The 24,220-nt window shown below is 40.5% G+C and overlaps 1 protein-coding gene across 1 annotated transcript in view; it reads left to right on the forward strand.

Moving 5' to 3' along the window:
• LOC124285907 (ATP-binding cassette sub-family D member 3-like) overlaps positions 1-24,220 on the forward strand; it is a 65,401-nt gene that overhangs the window by 10,776 nt on the left and 30,405 nt on the right. Inside the window, exons 6-19 of the mRNA XM_046722189.1 lie at positions 614-683; positions 2,394-2,420; positions 3,922-3,992; positions 4,512-4,635; positions 6,050-6,106; positions 6,873-6,925; positions 13,499-13,588; positions 15,900-15,969; positions 16,928-16,997; positions 17,715-17,812; positions 19,131-19,222; positions 19,984-20,078; positions 20,736-20,802; positions 22,072-22,135. Of these exons, the coding sequence (XP_046578145.1) occupies positions 614-683; positions 2,394-2,420; positions 3,922-3,992; positions 4,512-4,635; positions 6,050-6,106; positions 6,873-6,925; positions 13,499-13,588; positions 15,900-15,969; positions 16,928-16,997; positions 17,715-17,812; positions 19,131-19,222; positions 19,984-20,078; positions 20,736-20,802; positions 22,072-22,135 (1,048 nt within the window). The remainder of the gene's footprint in view (positions 1-613; positions 684-2,393; positions 2,421-3,921; positions 3,993-4,511; positions 4,636-6,049; positions 6,107-6,872; positions 6,926-13,498; positions 13,589-15,899; positions 15,970-16,927; positions 16,998-17,714; positions 17,813-19,130; positions 19,223-19,983; positions 20,079-20,735; positions 20,803-22,071; positions 22,136-24,220) is intronic.

Raw genomic sequence — 24,220 nt, forward strand, 5'->3', positions numbered from 1 at the left:
TACCATCACAAGTAATAAGTCATCAGCAAGTCCAGACTTTCTGTCCAGAGTTGCTTCCCTTGGACTTGCATTAAAACCTTTCATAATGGATTTAAGTCACAGTCATGCTGAATAAGTTTGTACAGCTTATTCAGCTTGATCTGATCAAGTGAATACTAATGCATTGCATGACTGTGTCACAACTGGTTGGGTCTATTATTGTGAAGGGGTGCACCTTTGTCAGTCGATTGTCAACATGTTTGATATCTCAGTGTCCAGAAATCGTCAGCAATGTCTTTAAACTTAAGAAAGAAGCTACATATGGTTTAATGTTTCTGATTCGGGCTTTTAGGCAGTGAGCAGCAACATTAATAACATTCTCTGCTCCCCTATTTAATGAAGTTAACTCGACCTGCCGTTTGTGCCATTTGACCTCCCGGGTCATGCATATGTAGAGTAGCTCAGGTCAAGCTGAACAAGCTGTAGGTTTGTGGTCTGGTCTTAACTCCCACATTAGAAAGCAGCATTACATCAGTCCACTGCCTCATCTGCAGAAGTTAGTGAATCAAACACAAATGTAGCAATCATCCAGTGCAGAGGATATTTTATTGTATTGATTTTTGTGTCATTTCAGTGCAATCATTGGAAGAAATATGGAACTCTTCAAGAAGCATCTGCTGCAGTTTGTTTATGCTATGCCTGCTGTAAGTTATGTTTGTATGCTATTTCATAATTATCCAAAATTCATACCTGTCATTATGACACTTTGTGGGCTTCTGGACACTCTGAATTTCTTTAGATTTTCAGTTGACATTTTGTTATCAGAGCACATACCAAAGTCAGTAGTGATTTAAACTTTGATGCTTGATTTTTAACAATATTTTGTACAGAATCTGCATCACTAGGGGTGGATGATAAGGTGGACAGACTCAGAAATAAAAATAAAAATCTATTAAAAAATATTAAATCCAAAACAATCCCAGATCAATTTTTAGTACACAAACCCTGAACTGAGGCAGTTTAGACTTACCAAGTCATACTACACATGGGTTGGATTCATTTTTATGGTTGTTCTCTGGAATAAGACAAATGATATGGGAGGTCGTGTTAAGGGTCATTGTACTTTGGATGGGTCCACCAGTTCACTAATCCCCTTGATCCGGTTATGGCCTGGGAAAGCGAAATCTGGACTAAACCTCCTCAGTTTAGGTTTTCGCTTTTAGCGGGAAAGGTCAAGCTACAGTTAACACTGAATTTCGCGTTCCCGGGACTCTCAATACACAAGAAAAACAAAGAAGTGTGAGTCATTGTCTGATACCGTAGACATGGTAGAAATTTTATATATATAAATAACAATAAATGTTTGAGCCACAGACTTTTCACCGATAGGTCACATGGATGGATCATGTGGAGGTGGAATTGAAAATATCGTGCATAGACAACTTACATTGTTAAGCATTCATTGACGTTATTTACGTTACCGCAATGTAATTTACGTTACTTATATATATAGGGCGATAACAACCTAAAACTACTTTCACTTGTCAAAGTTTGATTCACATTTGATATTTCGGCAATGCCAGAGAACAAAACACAAAAGTTTCGCGAAACTTTCCAAATTTCCAAATATGGCGGTAACGTTAATTATAGTAACGTAAATTAATTCTGGTAATGAATAATGTTATGGCAAGATGAATAAATACAGAATGCTTGGTTGGGGCACATGTATAACAACAGACCGCTGGACCCCAAATGTACAGTGATGAAGACTATTACTGGGATGCTAGATTTTGAGTTATAACGGTAACGTATGATTACTTGCTTAAAAAATCTCTACTGATGTCGAGCATATTTTTCCATATTGTAAGAAAAATCAATGTTAACAAAACTATATGTTTTTAGATATCGAGAATAGATGAACAGGCCAATCAAGAAAAATTATCTTGTGGGTCTGTGCGATGATTTACCACAAGAAAAGCTGTAAACAAACACAACAAATTTTACTACACAGCTCCAATAGTTTTTTATTCGGAGGGTTTTCCTACACCGATGCTTAAACTTGTCATAGATCAAGTGCTGAAGCTTGAAGCAACTGAAATTTATCTCAGTTAGAGGCTAACAGATCGAGTATTGGGGTTGCGCGTTAATCTGAAGTACGGTAATCCAATGTTTTCATAGCAATTCGCTTTCGCGGCACTTCTAGCACAACTTTGGTTTTCGCTTTACCGGGAATATTGAAATTTCGCTTTCCCGGGCCGACACCCTTGATCCTCCACGAGATCAGTGTTTATGTTTTATTGCATTATACAGAATGTCTTCCTCGCACCCATGAGGTATTTGACTGAAGAAATGTTCTTTTCATGTTATAATGAACTGTTTCAGTAGTTTCAATGTATGCTTTATATTTGTTTCAGATTTCAACTGTGAATAATTGTCTGAAGGTTAGTATCATTCTTGTAATTGTCCCCTGCCGCAACGCGGGAACAGGGGACTATGTATTCAGCGGCGTCCATCCATCCGTATGGACGTCCCGATTCTTGTTAACACGATATGTCATGAACCGTTGTACCCAGTTTTGGTGACCTTGACCTTAATTTGAAGGTCACCTCAACACTTTGACCACTTTTCAACCTCTTGTTAACGCGATATCTCATGAACTGTTGTACCCAATATCTTCAAATTTTGTGACAGCTTACATTGGGTGATATGCAGACACCATTTGATTTGGGTGACCTTGACCATAATTTCAAAGTCACCACGACAATTTGACCACTTTTCAACCTCTTGTTCACGCGATATCTCATGATCTGTTGTACCCAATGTCTTCAAATTTTGTGACAACCTACATTAGGGGATTACGCAGACACCATTTCATTTGGGTGACCATAACCTTATCTTCAAGGTCACCACAACAATTTGACCACTTTTCAAACTTATGTGAATGCTCATGAACTGTTGCACCCAATGTCTCCAATGATGTTGACAGCCTACATTGGGTGATTATGCAGACACCAGTCATTTCTTGTGTGTGACCAAAAACAAAAAGTAGGAAATTTGTTATAAATATGTCATTCTTCTTTAGCGGCGGGAGACATTGCCATATTAGTGGCAAACACTTGTTTGTAATATTTTCTTAAAATGTTTAACAATTTAACAAATTGCTGCGTTTGTGTGTTCTTAATCTTTGTACCATTCATTTGTTTCCCTGGCAATTCTGGGATTCCAGAATAGTTTCCCTGATAACCTATGTTTGTTGTAAGAGGTAAAGGATTCAATTGTCAGGCTAGGTGTCTTAGACATTGTGCAATAATCTAATACAGTATATTACCACTGGCCCCCTATTCCTGAAATGTTCGTAGGCCTAACAACTTCTTAAAACCCTGCTTAGCGCTTGTGAACTTCTATTATCCTATTCTCAAAATGTTCTTAGCCTTACGAATTCTTAAATTTAAGAAAAAAAACCTTGAGATTCACAAATTAAAAATGGTGGTGTCGATTGTGCTTGTGACGTCAGGGGGGAACACCCCTACTAAATCTCCCTTTGAGACAAAAGAGTTCCTTTCGTAACTTACAAAAAGTTACTAAAACTTGACTAGTAATGCTGGGGTTACGAACACAATAAGAACGTTTCAAGAACAGGTTGTAAGCATTTTCCTAAGAATTCTTATCTTTTGGCGTAAGCAGTTAAGAATTCATAGCTCTACGAACATTTTGAGAAAAGACTCACTGGTTCTTTATGACAGGCCTCCATCATATCAGTGAAATAATACTATTATCAATATATATTATATATGTTGCAATATATTTAAGAAGACTACTTTATTTTGGATATTCTTGGATGATAGAAATCCAACACTGTCGTTTTAGATATCATGAATGTATTTGACAGTACTAAATGTCAGTCTCACAAATTCCTTGTGATTGTTTTCTGTGTTATTTCAGTACGGGCTTAATGAACTGAAGGTTCGGTTCCGCTCCAGATTGACTCATCATCTTTATGACAGTTACCTCAAGTGAGTTACCTCTAGTAGTTATAGTGGCCGACAAATTTGGCAGTTGCAGTTGTATTTCAAAAACAAGAAAACTATTGTCATGATTGTGATCATAACAAATCTGACTACAGTTGCATAGTTTCGAAATACCTGTATCTCAAATGGTTTTGGCTCACCCAGCTGACACAACCTCAGATTACTAGCCAATGTTGTTCTAAGATGACAACTGGATGTGTGTAGCCACAATGTCCTCCTGAAGCATAGATTTCTCTGCATAATCAAATTGATGACAAATTCTACCACAATGCCGAGTCTTAAATTCTACAAATTATTTGAGAAAATGTTACGGAGTATGGTAAATGTCTTACCCTTAGAATGGGAAATTTTCTGCTGTGAAGTTATTAATGTTTCCTAATTAAGTTTTGTGTGTCCATTCAAGCAAGGAATAGTTTCAGACATTGCTTCAATTAAATATTTAGTTAGATAAGATAATTCAAGGTTTTTTGTCCTCAACCATTTCAACAACTCCTTCATTTCCAGAGGGTTTACTTTCTACAAGATGAGCAACCTTGACAACAGGATTTCCAATGCTGATCAACTTCTGACACAGGATGTAGAGAAATTCTGTGACTCAGTGGCTGAGCTGTACTCCAACCTCAGCAAGGTAGACAATCGGGAGATTATAGGAGGCTGTTGTTTTAATGCCTAAGCAATAGATAACCGTGATACATATATAGAGATTTTTACACGAGCAAGTGTGTCATACGATTTGTACGAAACAAGTGTGGAATTTGGTATTTTGCAATGCATAAATTTGCATGAGTTTAGTTTAAGTCACACTTGCTCGAGTGTAATAATTTCTTTATTATCCATTTTTTTCATGTACAGTTGTGCAGTAAAACACGGTAAGCAAATGTGACATCCCTCTTCATTGATGTTACGTTCAAATGTTTAATGACGTCACAGCCGACGAAATACAGAAACAATGGCTGCTAGGCATAAGTGTTATGCGTGCATGTACACATATGATATATATGACACTGGTTATGTTTCACCAAATGGGTAATAAATAGTTTTATCGACTGTTAAACCCCTGGTAGATGCGTAGGATATGTAGTAGGACTTGGAGACATCCCACAGTTGATCAGATTATTAATGGGGTTAACCTCTTTGGTGATGTGGACAGGGCAGCAGACTTCGGATCAGAGCGTCTGTGGTTTGAATCCCATCCTAGGTATGAGACATTTTGTTCCTGCTACTGGCGAGCAGTCAAATACATCATAGAGTTATCTTCTCCTAACTGATTGTTGGATATTGACTGCAACAGCATCTATTGTGTCGAAACAAATTTTTGTTTTGTTATTTATACTTTCTCATGTCATGTCATTCTGAGTCCACAGTCCACACACTGGTTGACATTTCTGTGACAAAGGTCTTAGACTGTTATGGAGCATAGTATCAGACCAATATCAACTTACAGTGTTACACTAAAATCAATGTCCTTCCAAATAAGTTTTTTATGTTCAACAATTGGTAGTAATCTAATTTGGAAGTTGAAATGTGTTGTATGTTGACACTGTTGGGCGACGGGGAGCCTCATGGTTGATGCATTTGCTCTTCACACCAAAGACCTGGGTTTGATTCCCACATGGGTAAAATATGTGAAGTCCATTTTGGGTGTCATTGCTGGAATAATGCCAGACTAACCATTAGTCCCAGAATATAAATAATTTAAATTTAAAAGGATCCCCAGTTAGTTGGGAGATTCAGAACCGGAGTGAATCTAAACTTGTTTCATTTAGGGCTTTAGCACTGCAGGGAGCGTTCGGCAAAAATAATGTGGTTCAGGAACTGTGAGACAGACTAGAATAGTGCTAACAACGGCAATAAACTATACTCACTCATTCCCTCACTCATTCACACACTCTCATTCATGCATGTTGAATTTCATACTAAATATATTGTAAAGTAACTAATAATATATTAAAGTCTCAAAAGCGTGAAACTCCATGTTATTTTATATGTTATTTAGCTATGTCTTGACTGAATACTACATCCGACGATCTGTTTCTGTGCAGCCTGTCCTAGATGTGGTTCTCTACACCTTCAAGTTGACTGGAGCCATTGGACCTCAGGCAAGTTACAGCTTCATCATCTATACCATGTATATAGGCATTTATCTTACCTCATACATAACTGTCTTTTCTGATTGGCTGAGCCAATCAATGTACACCGCTCACAAGCGAGTATTTTTCTATGTTACCCACTGGAAATGTCGGAATTTTGGGAATTCATTTTGGTACTTTGTGTTAGTAGTATTTGGGCTGTTGCCTAACTCTGGTACTCCTTATTATGATCCAATACCTGTGCTTCAAACAGTTCAAAATTAACATTGAGGTTGTTTACTGGTCCCTCGGGTCCCATGGGTTGATGTACCCTCTATGATGTACCCTCTATGTTTGTGTATGTTCCCTAAGCATCAACCTGTGTGCCCCCTTGTGACCAGTGAACAACTTATAATGTGGTCTCCATTATTTCAAATTGTGTCGCTCCAAAATTCTAAAATGTATTGTAGGTTTTAAGACAACTTTTAGAAATTATTCATTGTAATTTGCACTTACATCCCACACAGGAGTATATTTATAATATCCAATATTGATAGAAGTAGTGTTAGCCACAAGTGTTGGTGTGTACTAGACTGAAAATGGTTCTTAGATAATTCAAGTTAAATGGACATTTATTACCTGAGCTTACATGAAAAAAACTGTTAGGAGTCGAACTAGTCAGTAAAGTCACAGAACAAAAATAAAAGCTTGGAATCATCTTGATCATTTCAGAGAACAATAAATATTCTTTTGAACTTGTGTGATGTTTATGTTATGTATTGAATGTATGTTTCAGGGTCCTGCATACATGCTGGGCTATCTGGCATTATCTGGCTTGATTCTTACACGGTATGAGCTGTTTGGTTCATGACGCATTACTGCTTATTCATTCTAGTTGAATAATGTGTGTTAACTTAGCCCAAAGATGGAATTTGTGCAGATCTTGATCCTGTTTATGTTTGTAGGGGATATATTGGAGCAGTATCATCGTCTCCACTGGAGGACAATCAAGCTCAGATTTGAGGCGTTGATCATATTCAAACTCAGGGCTTCTTGGTGTGAGAGTTAATTAAAAGCCACTTTAAGAATGTTTCTCACTAATTGAAGATTTTTTAAATAGCTAATGTGCACCTTGGGAAAGGTCACTGACTCACAAGGTTTCAAATGACCCTCTCAAAGATGGGGAATGTTTTTGGTCATAAGAGACAATTGTTCTGTCGGTAGTCATTTGGAGAGCCAAGTTGGAGCCCTGAGTTATTGATAAAAGATGATTGAATATCAATCTGCAGAAATATGAGGAAGAAATGTTATTTTGGTAGATACACTTATACTCTATCTATACTCTATTTTGTTGTTTCCAGAATGTATTATTTTTCCTTATCCTGACTCATGCTCTTTTGCTTGTCTTCTTCTTCTTGCGAACATAGTGGAACACTTGTATCTCCCTAATTGAAGCTCCCTTCAATGTAAAATCACTAATTAGTACTCACCAAGAGTTGCCTCCCTCTTCCAAATGCGCGTGAAAGGAGGCGCCACCTCTTCCCTCATGCTTCACTCTCTCCTTCTTCGCCCAGTGAGCAGGATGTGAGAGCGCCTGTGTCTCCCTACACACTATATCCTTTGATTATTCTTAGTTAGTTACCTCTGGTAGTCATCTATAGAGGTTTAGCTAGTATCTTTCAACAATTATGTATTGATATTTATTCGTATTTCTGCTGTTTATTCACGGGACGCCGTGATTGTTCAGCAGTATTGCGTTGATGAAAATCTGTACTGTTTGTAGACTACGTTTTTCTGCTGCCGATCCGCATCAAGCATATGCATTTTAATATGCTAGCTGTACTGCACTATGTGCATTTTCTTCACGTTGCAGTTACTGTAAAAATTTGTCTAACTCTGCATTTAACAAATATTATCTTTGCGTCTTGAGACGCAGCAGATAGGTCACGTAAACAGAGCCTAGCCATGGCCAATACTTCGGAACCCCTAGCCAGTCAACTGCTGTCGGACGACCCCCTCCCGTCTGGTGTTCCGCTAGAGTTACCCTCGGAGGAGAGGCTTGGGACGCAGTCCGCTAGCTCCAAGAAGCGTCCTGCATCCCCAGACATCCCGTTGTCGCAGCCGAAGACTAAGAGGGCTTCCACTTCGTCACAACACAGACTCCGTACCCCCAGGGCAGCGTCTACCTCCCAGGGGAAACCAGCGAAGTCTACTAGGACATTCTCAGCCGAGATTGTTCCCGCCGCAGAACTGGGCCTGTATGATGATCAGCCGATCATCATACCCGATGTAGGCCACAAGAAACGACCGGTGTCGGCTACAGTGACGTCAGCGCAGATCAACACGCAGTCTGATATACCAACGCTGATGTCTGACGATATTCCTGAGGGTCCCATCGCTACCAACGCAGAGAGGGCACCATCTACATCTTCGCAGACCGTCCCAGACGACCTGGTCCTACACATTATGAAGATGATGGAAGACCGCTACGGCCTGGAGAGACAACCAGCCCAGAGGCCGAGCCTTAGCGAAGGCTCCTACGTAGACGACACCCCAGAGGGACCCTCCATCAAAGCGGCCGCTATCAAGTCATCGATGGGGAAGCCACCTTCACGAAGGTCGTCACAGCCAACCTCAGCGAAGGACCAAGATGTACAGCCTTCGCGAAGGACAGCTAGATTGTCACCTGCCTCGGACTCCGATGATCATCCAGGAGGTGCACGAAGGAAGATCCTCTCATCCCCGGACTCTGACCTGGACCCACAACCTTCGCGAAGGTCAAGTCGTCACTCCCCAGGACCGGACTCAGATGAAGCTTCGCGAAGGTCTTAGCGAAGGGCTCCATTTACAGGCTCCAAGTCATCTTCGTCTACAAGGTCATCGAGGGATTCCACAAGAGCTTCGCGAAGCTATCAACGTTCACCACATAGATCTCCGCGAAGGTCACCATATCGACGCAGTTCACCAGGCCGTTCTCCACGACGATCTCCTCGCCGATCTCCACGTCGATCACCTTGTCGTTCACCTCGTCATTCACCACGTCGATCTCCACGCAGGTCATCACACCGTTCAGCCTCACAAGTCTTCACGGAAGTCCCCAGACAGGTCTCCGTTGACGTCACCCTGCACAGCTGTAGAAGTATACAGGTCTCCACCTCAGTCACCATCGGATCAACCTCTTATTTGCGATCCCGTTACAGAAGATGATGGAGGCATCATATTCTCCGACGCAGAAATACGCTACTGGATGGTTAACAACCTGGACCTAGCTTCACCTTCCAAGAACGGTAACCCGGCCCACACTTATCTCATGAGGGAGGACGATGCAGACACCATCACCCTACCTCCGATCGAACCCGATAGCAACAGTCTCTCAGAATCTGGACACAGCCTTCCATAAAGCCACTAAAGCCCAGGGCCCGCACTTACCACAGTTCAACGCCAAAAAGTTCTCAACCCACAATATGGACCCATTTTTCAAGGCACAAGATATCGACGATAACTTCAAAGTAATCAACGATGCTAAGAATAAGACCTACAAGATAGACGACCGCAAGCTGGTGCAGATCGAAACCATGACAAGGAGAATGTTCTTCGGCCTTAACAGATCAAGAACGGTTAATGAAACTCTCATCACCAGATTTCGTGATTCTACATCAGAAGATGACAGAATGATTTACTCGGCCCTCCTTATGCAGGAGAAGGACCAGCAGTTCTTAACGGATCACCTACATCACGGATATCGAATCCAACTACAGGCCACGCCTCCGCTTACAGTCAACCCTCACAAGTTCGACTTTCAGGCGCAACAACTACTAAAGTTAAGAGAAGCTGTTGCATCACTACTAACCAAGCAGGCCATAGAAGTACTGGATCAAGTAAACATCGAACCAGGCTTCTACTCCCCAGTTTTCCTAGTGCCCAAGAAAAACTCCAGGGAAAAGTTCAGACTCATCTACAACATGAGCACGTTCAACAGAGATTATCTACGCAAACCGCCAACGTTTCGCATGATACATCTACCTCAACTTCGGCACCTAATTCGTCCCATGGACTACATGGCCAGTATAGACCTGCAGGATGCGCGTATCTACATATCCCCATACATCCCGAATCCAGGAAATACCTACGGTTTACACTAGACGGGCTGCATTATCAATGGAGAGTACTCCCATTTGGAATATCATCGGCCCCTGGTTATTCACAAGAGTAACGAAACCCATCGTCACTTACCTACATCGTCTAGGGCTACGCTACGGAGTGCGTTCTACCTCGACGACGGGATTCAAGTAGATCAAGATCCACAGCGTCTCAAACTACAGTTAAACTACATCATCAAGCTACTAACACAGCTAGGATGGTTAGTAAATCTACTCAAGTCGGACCTAGAACCTACGCAAGATCTGCAATTTCTAGGCATTCGATTTATCACGACACAGAACCGTATCGTCGTACCGGAGGACCGATGGCTCAAGATCCAACAGACCATCCCACAAGCCTTACTCTCTCCTCTACCACTAACGACAATGGCAGAGTCTGTTGGGTCTCCTCACGTCAGCCCAAGACATGACAGTCAGAGGCAGACTACAGTTACGTCCGTTACAGGTCCTCATCAACGCTCATCTCGACGACCTACAACCATTCAGTCTACCGAAGCACATCAGACCTCATCTACTATGGTGGACCAGGAGGTCGAATGTCTGCGAAGGCATCTTTTAACAGAGCCGAATTCAAAACCCATCTCTATGTAGGACGCTGTCGCTCCAAAGTTGGGGAGCTCATCTCGCCAACCGGATGGCATCAGGGTTATGGAACCAGCAAGAGAGCAAGCTGCACATAAACATGCTAGAAATGAAAGCAGTAATCAACGCCCTACTACATTGGAGCACTATTCTACAGAATGCGCATCTGATGATTCACACCGACAACTCAACAGTGGCGTTTTATGTAAACAAACAAGGCTCAACGAGATCATTGAACCTATTGACTCTATGCTTTCAACTGTTCGATCTAATCGGCGATCTCAACATACATGTCAGAGCATGCCACATTCCGGGAGCCAAGAATGTACTAGCAGACGCACTCTCTCGGCCACATCTACCGTCACCGACAGAATGGATGCTCCATACAGAAATCTTTGCACAGATTATCAAGGAAATAGGAGCTCCGCTAGTAGACCTATTCGCCACTCGCTTCAACAATCAGCTAACAACATTCGTATCACCAGTCCTGGATCCACAGGCGTGGGCAACTGACGCACTAAGCATATCCTGGGAAGGCCTCAACGCGTACACGTTTCCGCCGCCAGCGCTAATTCCACAGGTGTTACAGAAAATCAGTCAAACACAGAGCCTCCAACTGATTTTGGTCGCGCCCTACTGGCGAGCGAGAACGTGGTTTCCCATTCTAATTCAAGAAATCGGACAACCAACACTAGAGCTACCAAAGCGCTCGAATCTACTCATACATCCTCACACCAAACAGGCGCCACGGAAACCCAGAAGCATTCCAACTTCCCGTATGGACTGTATTAAAGTGTGTCTAAACAAAAGAGGTTATTCAGCCAGAGCGGTGAAAGCAGTCACGCTTGCCTTACGCAATTCTACACGCAACTTGTATGACGACAAGTGGCACAGTTTTGAAACATACACTGCTGAAAAAGGGATTTACAGCGAGAAATGCTACACATCCACAAGTGGCTGACTATCTGTGTTACCTACGACAAAATAAACATTTAAAAGGCTCGACATTGTCAACTTATCTCGCAGCTCTAAGTTCTGTGATAACTATGAGAACGGTTGTCAAGCTAACCAAGATGCCAGAGTTACTGGCCTTACTACGTGCATTCCGATTGGAGGATCAGAAACAGAGATTTCACGCTCCAGCATGGGATCTAAATATAGTGCTCCAACACCTCACAAGTGAGGCCTATGAACCACTGGAATCAACAACCTTTGAATTTCTGTCACAGAAAACTTTGTTCCTGTTATCCCTAGCAACGGCAGCCAGGATGTCAGAAATTCACGCACTAGATTATGAGAGAATACGTTTTGACGACAATCAAAACATGGGACTACGATGGGATTTTATCGCCAAGAATCAATTGCCAGGTCAACCAGACAGATTATTCCATGTTCCTGCACTCTCCTCAATTCTCGGACCTCAAGATACGCTTGACCTATCTCTATGTCCAGTCAGAGCACTCAAAATCTATCTACAACGATCCAAAACGAGGCGACGACAACTCAAGCGGTTATTCATCCCCCTATCGACAGCGACTCAGACCGAGGTCTCTCGTACCACCATATCAATATGGATCAGAACTGTCATACTTCGTGCCTATAAGGCTGCAGGACTCGACCCTCCAAGAGCATCTAATCCCCATGAAATCAGAGCACTGGCTTCCACACTCGCTCTACACGGAAATTGCTCGTTGAATACCATTATGGAGGGCTGCTTTTGGAAATCCGACATGGTGTTTGCTAACCACTATCTGAGAGATATCACCACCGAGGACGTCTCAGGTATTCACCATTTCGGTCCCATGGTCCTTGCACAGCAGTTGACAGTCCCTCGTAGACGATGATTAGTCTCACGAGATTATTATTATGTATATATCATACCAGTTTTATCTAGCTTATAACTCTACTGAGTTTTGTGCTATTATATACATATCTTAAGTCTATAGTAGTCTTAAGCCCAGTACTGATGTTATATGTACCTTGGGTCGCTTCTCCACTTTGGAGTCGCTTTATACCATTATTACTATTATCATAGTATCTATATATTGTAGTACCCCCATCTATGGCAGTTGGTAGAACTTATGTTTTATAGCAGCAGGAATTAGCTTAATTACAGTGCCATTAGGAAGTTCCCGTAGGGGGTTATTACTTATACAGAAATCACTAATTATTTAAATCCAAAGTATTCTGTTTTCCCACCTCCGTTTCCGTAGGATTCTACAAGCAAAAGAGCATGAGTCAGGATAAGGAAAAATGTGTAATTTTCTGATTAAAATTGATATTTTATACTTATCCTGACTCATGAGGTAAGCTTTCCTCCCATCCTCCCCCACATAACACTTTGGATTTCCCAGTAAATTCAAGTGTTGGGCTCGATATATCAGGAGAGAGTGAAGCATGAGGGAAGAGGTGGCGCCTCCTTTCCCGCGCATTTGGAAGAGGGAGGCAACTCTTGGTGAGTACTAATTAGTGATTTTACATTGAAGGGAGCTTCAATTGGGGAGATACAAGTGTTCCACTATGTTCGCAAGAAGAAGAAGACAAGCAAAAGAGCATGAGTCAGGATAAGTATAAAATATCAATTTTAATCAGAAAATTACATTATTGCACATATCCTTCAGAATTACTGGTATTAAATGTTGAAATGTAGTCATTGTTTCATATTTGCTTTATTTCCCAGGTTGCGGAGACCTATTGGACGTCTCACAGTCCAAGAACAAAAGTTGGAAGGGGAATATAGATATGTCAATTCAAGACTCATCACGAACAGGTGAATATGTTGATATACTACTAGCTTTACACATTTCCATACCTTTTACACATGTCCATACCTTGGACCTGTCCAATACCCTGGACTCATTCCCTGGACCTCTTCCCATTCCCTTCACCCATTACCCTACCTTGGACATGTTCTACTCAAGTAATGACACCAGCTCCATCTTTCTTATACCTTACACTGTGCTCACTGGATGTAATTCAACAAATGACAAGATGGTTATGTATTTCTTTGTGCCAGAATATGTATATTCTTGCATTCAGATGAAGAATGGAGCTCTTTGCTACAAACATTATGATTGTGTTAATGATGCACACAACATAGAGTTACAAACAAGTACTAGTAATATTGCTGCTTGTGTAATGCAATGAATTATGGTGGAATTTGAGTGGATATCTATTTTGACCATTGTGTTGTTGCATTTGTGCCTCTAACCTTTTAATCAGGCTGAATTTGTCTCTCAGGTGAAATTTCTCCCCACAATAAACTCTCGGATTATTCAAAATTAAATTTAGGCCAATGATACTTAGTCTCTTTGTATTTTTGGAATTCTAAATGACCAATAAACATAGCTGTAGCAAATTTGGAGCCACATGACTGTGTGGGTAATCTAAATAATTGTCCCACTTTACTTCATAGTTAATGTGGAAATCAAGTTTTTGTATAAATCTCTAATTTAAACACATTCTGTGTTTTTACTGATCAAAAATGTTAATAAGCTGATACAATTCAAAACAAATTTACACATAACAGAGCACACTTGTACTAGTTCAGTGCATATTTTCCAACTGCAAAATCAGAAATTCCATTCCATTTTAGTAGCACCCATTAGCAGTTCCTGGAATTTAGCGAAAGGTCCAACTGGTTTCCTAGAATCCTTTCGAGAGGCGTGTTCAGTAACAGTACTGCGAGTGCTGAGATGGGTGAATTTCTTTGAAGGGGTACGATTAACATGACTTTTGCAAATAAGCAGGGACCGGGGAAATATCTTTTGATGACTCGTTACCATCCGCCATAAAGTAGAAGCAATATATAGGACCATGTTTCCTCTGTCACTAGTACTTCATTTCCAGACATGGTTAGAAAGACAAAGACTTTTGAGATGAAATGTCATATATTGGAGATGAGAGTACCGTATTTGCATTGCGAGAACCGATTGCTAATAGAAGCAGGTCTCTAATAGACGGATCTATGGTCATCGTGATGCTCTTCAAAACATCTTCACCCCCAAATCAGCGCATGTCCTTCTCATTAAATTTCTTAATTTACTCAAGTGCCTCCAATGTTGCCAATGTTTTTAAAGGCTTTTCTTGTTCAGGCTACTCTGAGTGGCTTTTTAGAAGTTTGAAAGTACAATATTGACACCTTTTATGGATAACAACTTCCTTTATTTAGAAAGTGCAATATTTCGATACATATTCATGAAACCGCTATGGAGTTGCTTCCCTTGTATTGTATGTTCTCTTTCAGAGTGATCTCTCAAGTAAAATTATAGTACCAGTGTCTGGTTGACTTAAATTTTCAGTTGATGCATACCTTCCAAGAAGATTACGGTATATGATATTGTTATCCCCCGCAACACGTTTTGCGGGGGTATTAAAATGCACTCCGTCCGTGTGTCCGTGCACATTTGTCTTTTCCTGGGCAGAACTCTAAAACCGTTCACTATTTCTTCACCAAACTTGGCACATAGATAGATCTGGTGGTGAACTGGTGCCTTTTGGTAGTTTTGGATTTCTGAATAAAATATTTTTGTGTTTCCATGGCAAGAAGTTTGACTTAGACTGAAATTGGTGGTAGTACTCTTTTCTGGAGCAGAACTTCAAAACCGTTCACTATTTCTTCACCAGATGTGGCACATCGATAGGTCTGGTGGGGTACTGGTGTCTTTTGGTAGTTTTGGATTTCTGAATAAAATATTTTTTTGCATTTCCATGGCAACAAGTTTCACTTTGACTAAAAATTGAAATTGGTGGTAGTGCTCTTTTCCGGAGCTTAACTGTTCACTGTTTCATCACCTAATTTCATACATAGGTAGGTCTAGTGGTGAACTGGTGCCTTTTGGAAGTTTTGGATTGCGTTTTTGAAAATAATTGCGTTTCCATGACAACAATTTTGGCTAGTGCTCCTTTCTGTAGTAGAATTTTGTAACCTTTCAGTACTCTCCTTCCACTTAGTTATATACACTCCAAAACATTTGACATAGTAACTCGTAAGACATATTTATGAAGAGTATTTTGCCATTGTGGGGGATATTGATGACTTTGTCTTCTTGTTAAACTTTTGTGTTTATTTTTCATTCCAGTGAAGAAATAGCATTCTATCAAGGAAACCAGAGGGAAAGGTTCATCATTCTTGCAACGTTCCAGAAATTGGTGTGTAGAACTGATGCACATGATATGTGATGTTGACTGATGCTAGAAGTGTGGTATATTTAGCGCCATACTCAGCAGTATTCCAGCTGTATCATGACGGTCTGTAAATAGTCGAGTCCAGACCTGATACTCCAGTGATTGACACCATGAGCATCAATCTATGCTGTTTGGATATGATGACATGTATCCATCAAGTCAGTGAGCCTGACCACCCGATCCCATTAGATACCTCTTAAGAAAAGCCTCGGTTGCTGAAGGCCGATGTTACCTCAGATCTTCATTGATGGAGTAGAAGCAGCGTAAAACTAAACTCACTCACTCATTGACTGAGATACCTTTGATATTAACTCAGAAAGTAAATACAATACAAATAATGGTGCTCACACCATTCAGATCATGTTGAGGTTGACTGTGTCACATAAAATGGAATTAGGCCAAATAAAAAAAGGGTTGTGGTTCAGATTACACCTCTAAAACATTTAGGGTAGGTAGGTCAGATTTTTTTTTTTACAGATTTTTTTAGAACTAAAGTACAAACTAATAACACGTATGTCAATGTGTAATTGTTTATTCAATCAAGCTTGCGGCCATCATATCGAATTTCTCTATCAGAATGACAGATATCTGTTGGTGCTGGGGAAAAACAATGGTATCTGAAAGCTTATTTTATTCATTCTTCTTTAAAAAAATAGGGTTGGCACCAGAATTCAAGGGTGAGTTGGGTAATCGGAACCACAACAATTTGTTTAGGCCTTACAGTAACACTCCCAATAGAACCCAACTACTTTACTTAATTCATTGAGACAATGCAAGACTGGCAATAGCCTGACAATGTGATATTATGTTGGCATTCTCTACTGAACATTTCTTGGATTTTGATCATGCTACGAGAACCTGATACTAATGCATAGGACACAGTATCATATTCAATAAAACTAAACTGTTTTTGTAATTTCAGATATCCCATTTGCGCTACTTCATTTTCTTCCGACTACAAATGGGTTTTGTTGACAGTGTCGTTGCAAAATGTAAGTTTGTTCCTTGTTTAGCTTCCTTGAAGTGATCAATTATAAGTTGAACATGAGAAATTTGGTCAGTTCTTTGAAACGCCTGATATTGGGTAATATTTTAGAAATCTTCATTTGTAAATGTAGGACATTTGGCTAGTGTGGTTGTTGACAATCTGTCGTGGCTGACACAACTCCCAGTATGTCCACAACATGTGGTCACCAGTTTAGGGTTTACTTTTCAGTACTGAGATGGGTTTCCAAAGCTAGAGGGGCGGTGGGGTAGCCTTTAGGTTAAAGCAGTCTGCTCGTCACGCCGAAGACCCGGGTTCAACTCACCACACGGGCACAATGTGTGAAACCCATTTCTGTAGTCCCCTGTCGTGATATTGCTGAAATATTACTAAAAGCGGCGTAAAACCATACTTACTCACCCAAAAGCTAACATGCTTACATGGCCTAAAGAAATATTTCAGGACTTCTGATGACTAACTGTTTTTCTCATTTTTGCCTAAACTGGGTCTTTCTGAACAGTAGTAGTTGTTGATTATGATCTTGACTGGAAACAATTTGCAGTTACTATGGTCATGTAACATCGAGTATTGCGGAACGAATTGAAAATGATAATAGTTGTTGTTCATGAATTTGGGATATCATTTGAATCATTTTGAGGGTCTTGTGGAGTTTATTTTGTCTTTATTTGACTAAATGTCTGATGTTGTTCTTCTGTGTTACCAGACATAGCCACGGTAGTGGGATACTGGGTTGTGAGTCGACCGTTCTTGAATCTGGCACATAAGCGCCATCTCAACAGCACCCACAGTGAGAGACTGGAGGTAAGATTTGAACTCAGTTTGCTTTTAATACTGATTAGTCTAATATCAATACTATTCTTCCCAATAACAATGATGCAGTGATGATGGCGAGCATGTAACATTGATTCAATGATTACAAGCCATTAGCAGTAGCCCAGTAATATCAAGCCACAAATAATAAGCAGTGATGACGACAAATCAGTAGCAATGGCACAATCATGATGACAAGTCCAAAACAATATAAAATTGAAGAAGACAAGCCAAAAGCAATCGTACAATTATGATGTCAAGCCAGTAACAATAGTACAATGACAAGCCCAAAACATTGATACATGGATGAAGACAAGTTCAAAACAATGACACACTGATGTGGCCAAGCCGAAATATATTGGTGATGATAAGCCAAAACAGTCATGGAATTGTCATAATTATGATGCATAAGCGGAGCCAATATAACATTAACTTTGAGGCTATATAACCACCGGTATACGTCCCCAATTTGCCAAACAGAGTATAGTTATCCCCATTCTAATTCAACTCATTTTTCGTTGTTTTTTCGTAAAAGAAATTCATTATGGTGTGTGTGTGTGTGTGCGTGCGTGCGTGCGTGCGTGCGTGCGTGTGCATGCATGATGGGGGGCATGGTGGGCGAGCTGGCTAAGGCACCAGGCTAGTGATCCAGCGAGCATGAGGTGCCGGGATCGAGCCCACCTGTGACCGGGTGTAAAAAACCTTGGAGTCAACTTTGTGTGCCGACTCTTTCAGTGTTGTCACAATCCCTAGTGTACAGTACACAACCCTGTGCACTTAAAAGAACACAAGAATCCATTGGTATATGACCAGATGGTGGCCACATGAATACGTGCAAACACCTAATTGTGGGTGCATCAGTGTGCAAAGTACTGTGACTATGTGTCCCAGTCCACCCAGCTGTGAATGGGTACCTCGTAAGGATGGGAAAGCCACAATAACTCGGGCGCCTTGTGGCAGCAAGAGTAGTATGCTCCCCAGGGAGTTGAGATTGATAATACGATGTGCCGTTGAGATTGACATCCAATGATCGAGGGAAAAAATACCAGCGCCTTGAGCATGCACTAGTGTGTCTATATGTGCGATATATAAATATCCAATAATAATGATAATTATTTAAACCAGGTCAAAGCTCCTCCAGGTCAAAGGTTAATCACATCACTCCTTGAACTTACAACATCGCCAGAAAAAGTAGTTCCCTTTTCAAACTTCAACACATTTATTATGTGCACACTGACTAAATCTGACAATGATGAATAAATCAAGACCAAGTTAGCATGTATTGAAGGCATCTTGATGTTTGTTACAGGACTACTACAAGAGTGGCCGTATGTTGGTGAAGATGGCAGAGGCCATTGGAAGAATCGTGTTGGCCGGACGAGAGATGACCAGACTAGCAGGGTCAGTACAACTCTTTAGGGAGAGGGGATTGGGGACCTGGTATGGGGTGGGGGATGTCCCATTTGGGATATCAAGTCAGGACTAATCCCCAGCAACCAGTGGTTGTCATAAGAGGTGAATTAATGGATTGGCCTATTAGACTTAGGTTCTTGTTGTCATCATTGTTTCTCTTTTCTTTATTGGACTTTGTTTATAGCATAAGTCATTATTATTTTGTCCAGATAAGATTGTTTACACACTTCTGTAAATATAGTAGCAATATTTCTGAGTGCAGCTTGAACTACAGACAAACTAATCGGAAAGTTGTACCAAGTCAGTTGTCATTATAATGTCAAAATGTTTGGATCTTGTCATTGATGGCTATCTTTCTATGTCTGCTTGCTCTAATTTTGTGATGCAATCAGGCTAACTGTTAAGTATTAAATGAATTAGAATATTTCAATTTGACACTTGGCACTAAATACCTTTACTGTACTTTGAAAAAACTGTTGTATATGTTGAATATTATCAAATTGTATTATTGTATGGCGCTCACACAAAACTTTATGTATTTGTATAATGGGCCTGTGGGCCCCTTACAGAAATAAACTCATTCTCAAGAAATATGCATAGATTTAGGCTGAAAATGTCATTCAGTTTTTAGATGTCAACATCAGTTGGTGTGTCTGAGACAGTCTTATTTCAATTTCAGAAAACAACTATGAATTTGAAGGAAACATATTTTGCACCATTATTATAATGAGATTTTTAATGATTTACAGTTTCACAGCCAGAGTGACACAGCTGATAAGAGTGTTGGATGATCTCAACCGAGGGCGCTATGAGAGAACAATGGTGACGACAGAACAGACTCAAGGTACGTGAGCCAAAATGAGGCGTATTATGCTTGGTCTGTAGAAACTGACTTTCAGTTAGATAGTATAATGGTTGAAACTTCTGTCGGAATCCCCCAGGTCTTGGATGTATAAATATGTAAGATGTGGTTTCCCCAATCAGTTCATACCTTAGAATCTTATCAAAATGTGAATACTGTGACCAACAAAAGCATGATACTTTTCTTTGTACAAGTAATAAATTTACATTTAGATCTTATGGCGCTGTTATTTCACAGTCACTAACAGCAAGTAAAGATATGTCTTGAATGTAGACTTCATTGTATTACATTCCAAAGAATTGGATTATCTCCCTTTACTTTTGTTCGCTGCCACGTCTTGTCTTTCTTATTCATTGAGTTGAACTTTTTATCCTATCATCTTAAAGTAATGGGTTTGAATCAAGAATTACACCTATATTTTTGGTTTATTTGCACCAAGCCCATGCTTGTTTGCGTGGCCAAAGTGACCAGCATCAGTGGCCCAAGTGGTCCTCCCTCATGAAACTGATCACCATGGTGTGAATAAAATACTGTTCAAATACGTATTAATTCACTCACTCTGATTTTTGTCTTTTGTGTTGATAGAGAAATAAGAAATAGCTCCAAGAGTTTGTATCTGAAAATTTGCTATTTTTTCAGCTCTGGAGAATAACAAAGAATTGAAAGCTGGTAGCGGAAAGATCAACATTCAAGATCATATTATCAAGTAAGTTTGTTTGTTTTTGTTTTTTCTGTTGTTTTACATTTTTTATTGTTTAACATTGCACTATATTCTATATAACTATATGGCAGCGGCCTTTAAATAATAGTGTCTGGACCAGACTATCCAGTGATCAACAGCATGAGCATAGATCTACGCAATAGGGACGCAATAGATCTACACGTAATGACGTGTCAACCCAGTCTCATTAGTCGCCTCTTACAATAAGCTGAACACCAATTCTAACCCAAATCTTCAAGATTTACAGGATACAAGATTTTTAATTAAATTATAAAGTTGTTTCCCATCTTTGACCAAGCAAAAAGTTCTGAAGTAAGACATCTGATTCACAGCAAGTTGCTGGGTCTGGCGTGGATTGGAGTTGCGGGTTTGTCATTGCCTGGTTGTGGTGCTCCTTATTGTGACTGCTATGTATAATAATACTTGTAAAGCAGAGGGTCAAGACGTCCAGGTGCCCTGACATGTCCCTGGATCCACTGTGGGTTTGAATCCCTGATATGTCTGGGTGAAGTGGTAAACCGTGGTATTAGTAGAACCGCGGTATTTTGCCTTGGTTCAGTATACCGTAATGCAGTCCAAAATTTCGGTCTTTTCGTACCATCATTTTATTAACCTTTTCAAACCTTTTGTAAAACATCTAGAAATCGAATCATTTTGTCAAAATCTATGCATTTCTTTGCTTGACGGATGCTATTTTCTCATATAAGTTCTCAAATACCGAACCGAAACAGACCAAACTGAAAGCCTTGTACCGCAATACATAGCGTACCATGATAAGAGCGTACTGTTTCACCCCTAGATATGTCCTTTGTACCATGGACATCAACAATCTTCACCGTTTGTAAATCTCACATCTAGCTGATGTAACTAAAACGCTCTTCAATGGTATAAAACCCAAATCACACACTTTCTCTAAAACTGACTGTAGCAGATGAGACAGGTGTTTATTTGATGATTCCCTACCCAAATCACACACTTTCTCTAAAACTGTGACTGTAGCAGATGAGACAGGTGTTTATTTGATGATTCCCTGGTGATTGCACTCAGTTTAAGGGTTATATGTTGACTTCAAGCACTCCTTCATCTCTGAGTCTGGTCCAGACTTGATTATTTACACACTGCCGCCATAAAGCTGGAATATTGCTGAGTGCAACCTAAAACTAAACTCACTCACTCACTCACTCACTTCATCTCTGCATGATTTGTGCCTGACGAGAAGCTGAGACTCTGTTGATAATGTCTGGTCTGTTTCAGATTTGAAAAAGTCCCCCTTGTGACGCCAAATGGCGACGTGTTGGTGAAAGAGCTGACGTTTGAGGTAGGTCATGTACTGTTGGTGGCGTTTAATGTGTGAGTGTCTCCTGGTAAACACAGCTCGTACTCTGCTGCTCCTGATAAACATGCATAGGTTTCATTATTTTCAAAGGTGAAGGGTGCGCATGGCGTAGATGAGCATATAACACCATGGTAGTCTTACTGCATCACCTCTGTGGTGGAGTTACAGTGTCATGCAAAAGGACATTGAAAATGGTCATCGCTGTTACCCTGGCTGCCTTAAAAGCCAAACATGAACATACCAATATGTTCCCACAGGGTTCCCATAGGCTTCAAGAAGCCTGAAATTAGGACATTTTACTCTAAAAAGGCCCTAAATTGGTTTTAGCTTTGAAAAGGCCCTAATTGCAAGTGATTTGCCCTAAAAGGCCCTATATTTAGCAAAACTTGTCAAGTTATGACTTTATAGGAAACAAGTAAAAATACCTTGCAATGACCGTAGGTGTTAATCAATCTCCGTCACTAAGCAAAACATTCCCAGTGCAGCAATGTAGCTGAGAGTTATTTCATTCTGATGGTCGGTTCCACGTTTGACCAACCTTGTGTGTTATTCAACTACTTATGTGTTATATGTCTTTCTATAGGTCCTTAAAATTATTGATAGGGCCTTGAAAACCCGTTAAAAAGCCTTAAATTTGATAGCTGATAATCTGTACGAACCCTGTCACATATATTCTCTGATTGACTACCTCTCTCCTGAGAAAATGTTTTCTGGCTCTGACAGACATAACTGTAAGATCAAAGGTGAAAACTTTTACTACAAGTGGTTCATACTAAATATGGAAATGTGAACTGGAGACTAACATGCTTTTTGTTGGGATGCATATTGTCTCCATCCCACCAATGTATAATGATGTGTGTCCTCATAGTGTGCCATGCTATTATATTCACAGAGTGAGGTAAACATATGAGTGGTCAGTTTCACCTCCAGCTAATGGGGGAACGTAATGTGCAGCTGTCCCTCTCATCCACAGACAGTGGGGGTGGGATAGCCTAGTGGCTAAAGCGTTCGTTTATCACGCCAAAGACCTGGGTTCGATTCCCCATGGGCACAATGTGTGAAGCCCTTTCTGGTGTCTCCCACCATGATATTTATGGAATATTGCTTAAAGCAGCGTAAAACTAAACTCACTCATCTTATCCACAGACAAGTAGCTGTGGAAACTCGCCATACTCTGGCTTTCTTACTCACAGGAGGGAAATTCAAATTTGGATTAGAAATCATTTTCTTCATGCGGACTTATTCTTCTGTCTGTATTGTTGTGTTACAGCATGTGTTTCTATTATCTGTGTGCATCTTCCAGACAACTGTTATTAAGAAATACTAGATATACCCTGCCTTGCTTATACTCTCAGGGGCGGTAGGGTAGCCTAGTGGTTAAAGCGTTAGCTCGTTATGCCGAAGTCCCAGGTTTAATGGGTACAATGTGTGAAGCCCGTTTCTGGTGTCCCCTGTCGTGATATTGCTGGAATATTGTTAAAAGTGGCATAAAACCCAACACTCTCTCACTCACTTATACTGTCATGTCGGGGAAAATACAAGGACTGGCCTGAGTCTATATAATATGTCTGAGTGGGGTATCCATGTTAAAATGCTAAACAAGACATAAGTTCAGATATACACTGAACACTTTTTGTAAGCAGACAGTGAAAGAGTTTGTTTTTTCGCTGCCTTTAGCAACATTCCAGCAATATCACGGTGGGGGACACCAGAAATGGGCTTCACACATTATACCCATGTGGGGAATTGAACCGGGCCTTCCGCGTGATGAGGAACGCTTTAACCACTAGGTTACCCCACCACCCCGTAACCAGACAGTGAAGTTACCTAATTAAATTGTATTGTAAACTTATTTCAGATTTGTTGACATGGTACTTCTGGCGTTAGATGTTCATAGTAATGACTGTGCATGGGGTTAAAAAATAAATAAATAAAAATGTTGTGCAAGATTAATGCATGCACAGAGGAGTTTTGTGACTGTAACATTCTGATCATGTTTGGGCGGTGTGGTAGCCTAATGGTTAAAGCGTTGGCTCGTCACGCCGAAGACCCGGGTTCGAATCCCCA

Source organism: Haliotis rubra, unplaced genomic scaffold, assembly GCF_003918875.1.
Source record: "Haliotis rubra isolate DU_JTF1 unplaced genomic scaffold, ASM391887v1 Scf37, whole genome shotgun sequence".
Classification (NCBI taxonomy): Eukaryota; Metazoa; Mollusca; class Gastropoda; order Lepetellida; family Haliotidae; genus Haliotis; species Haliotis rubra.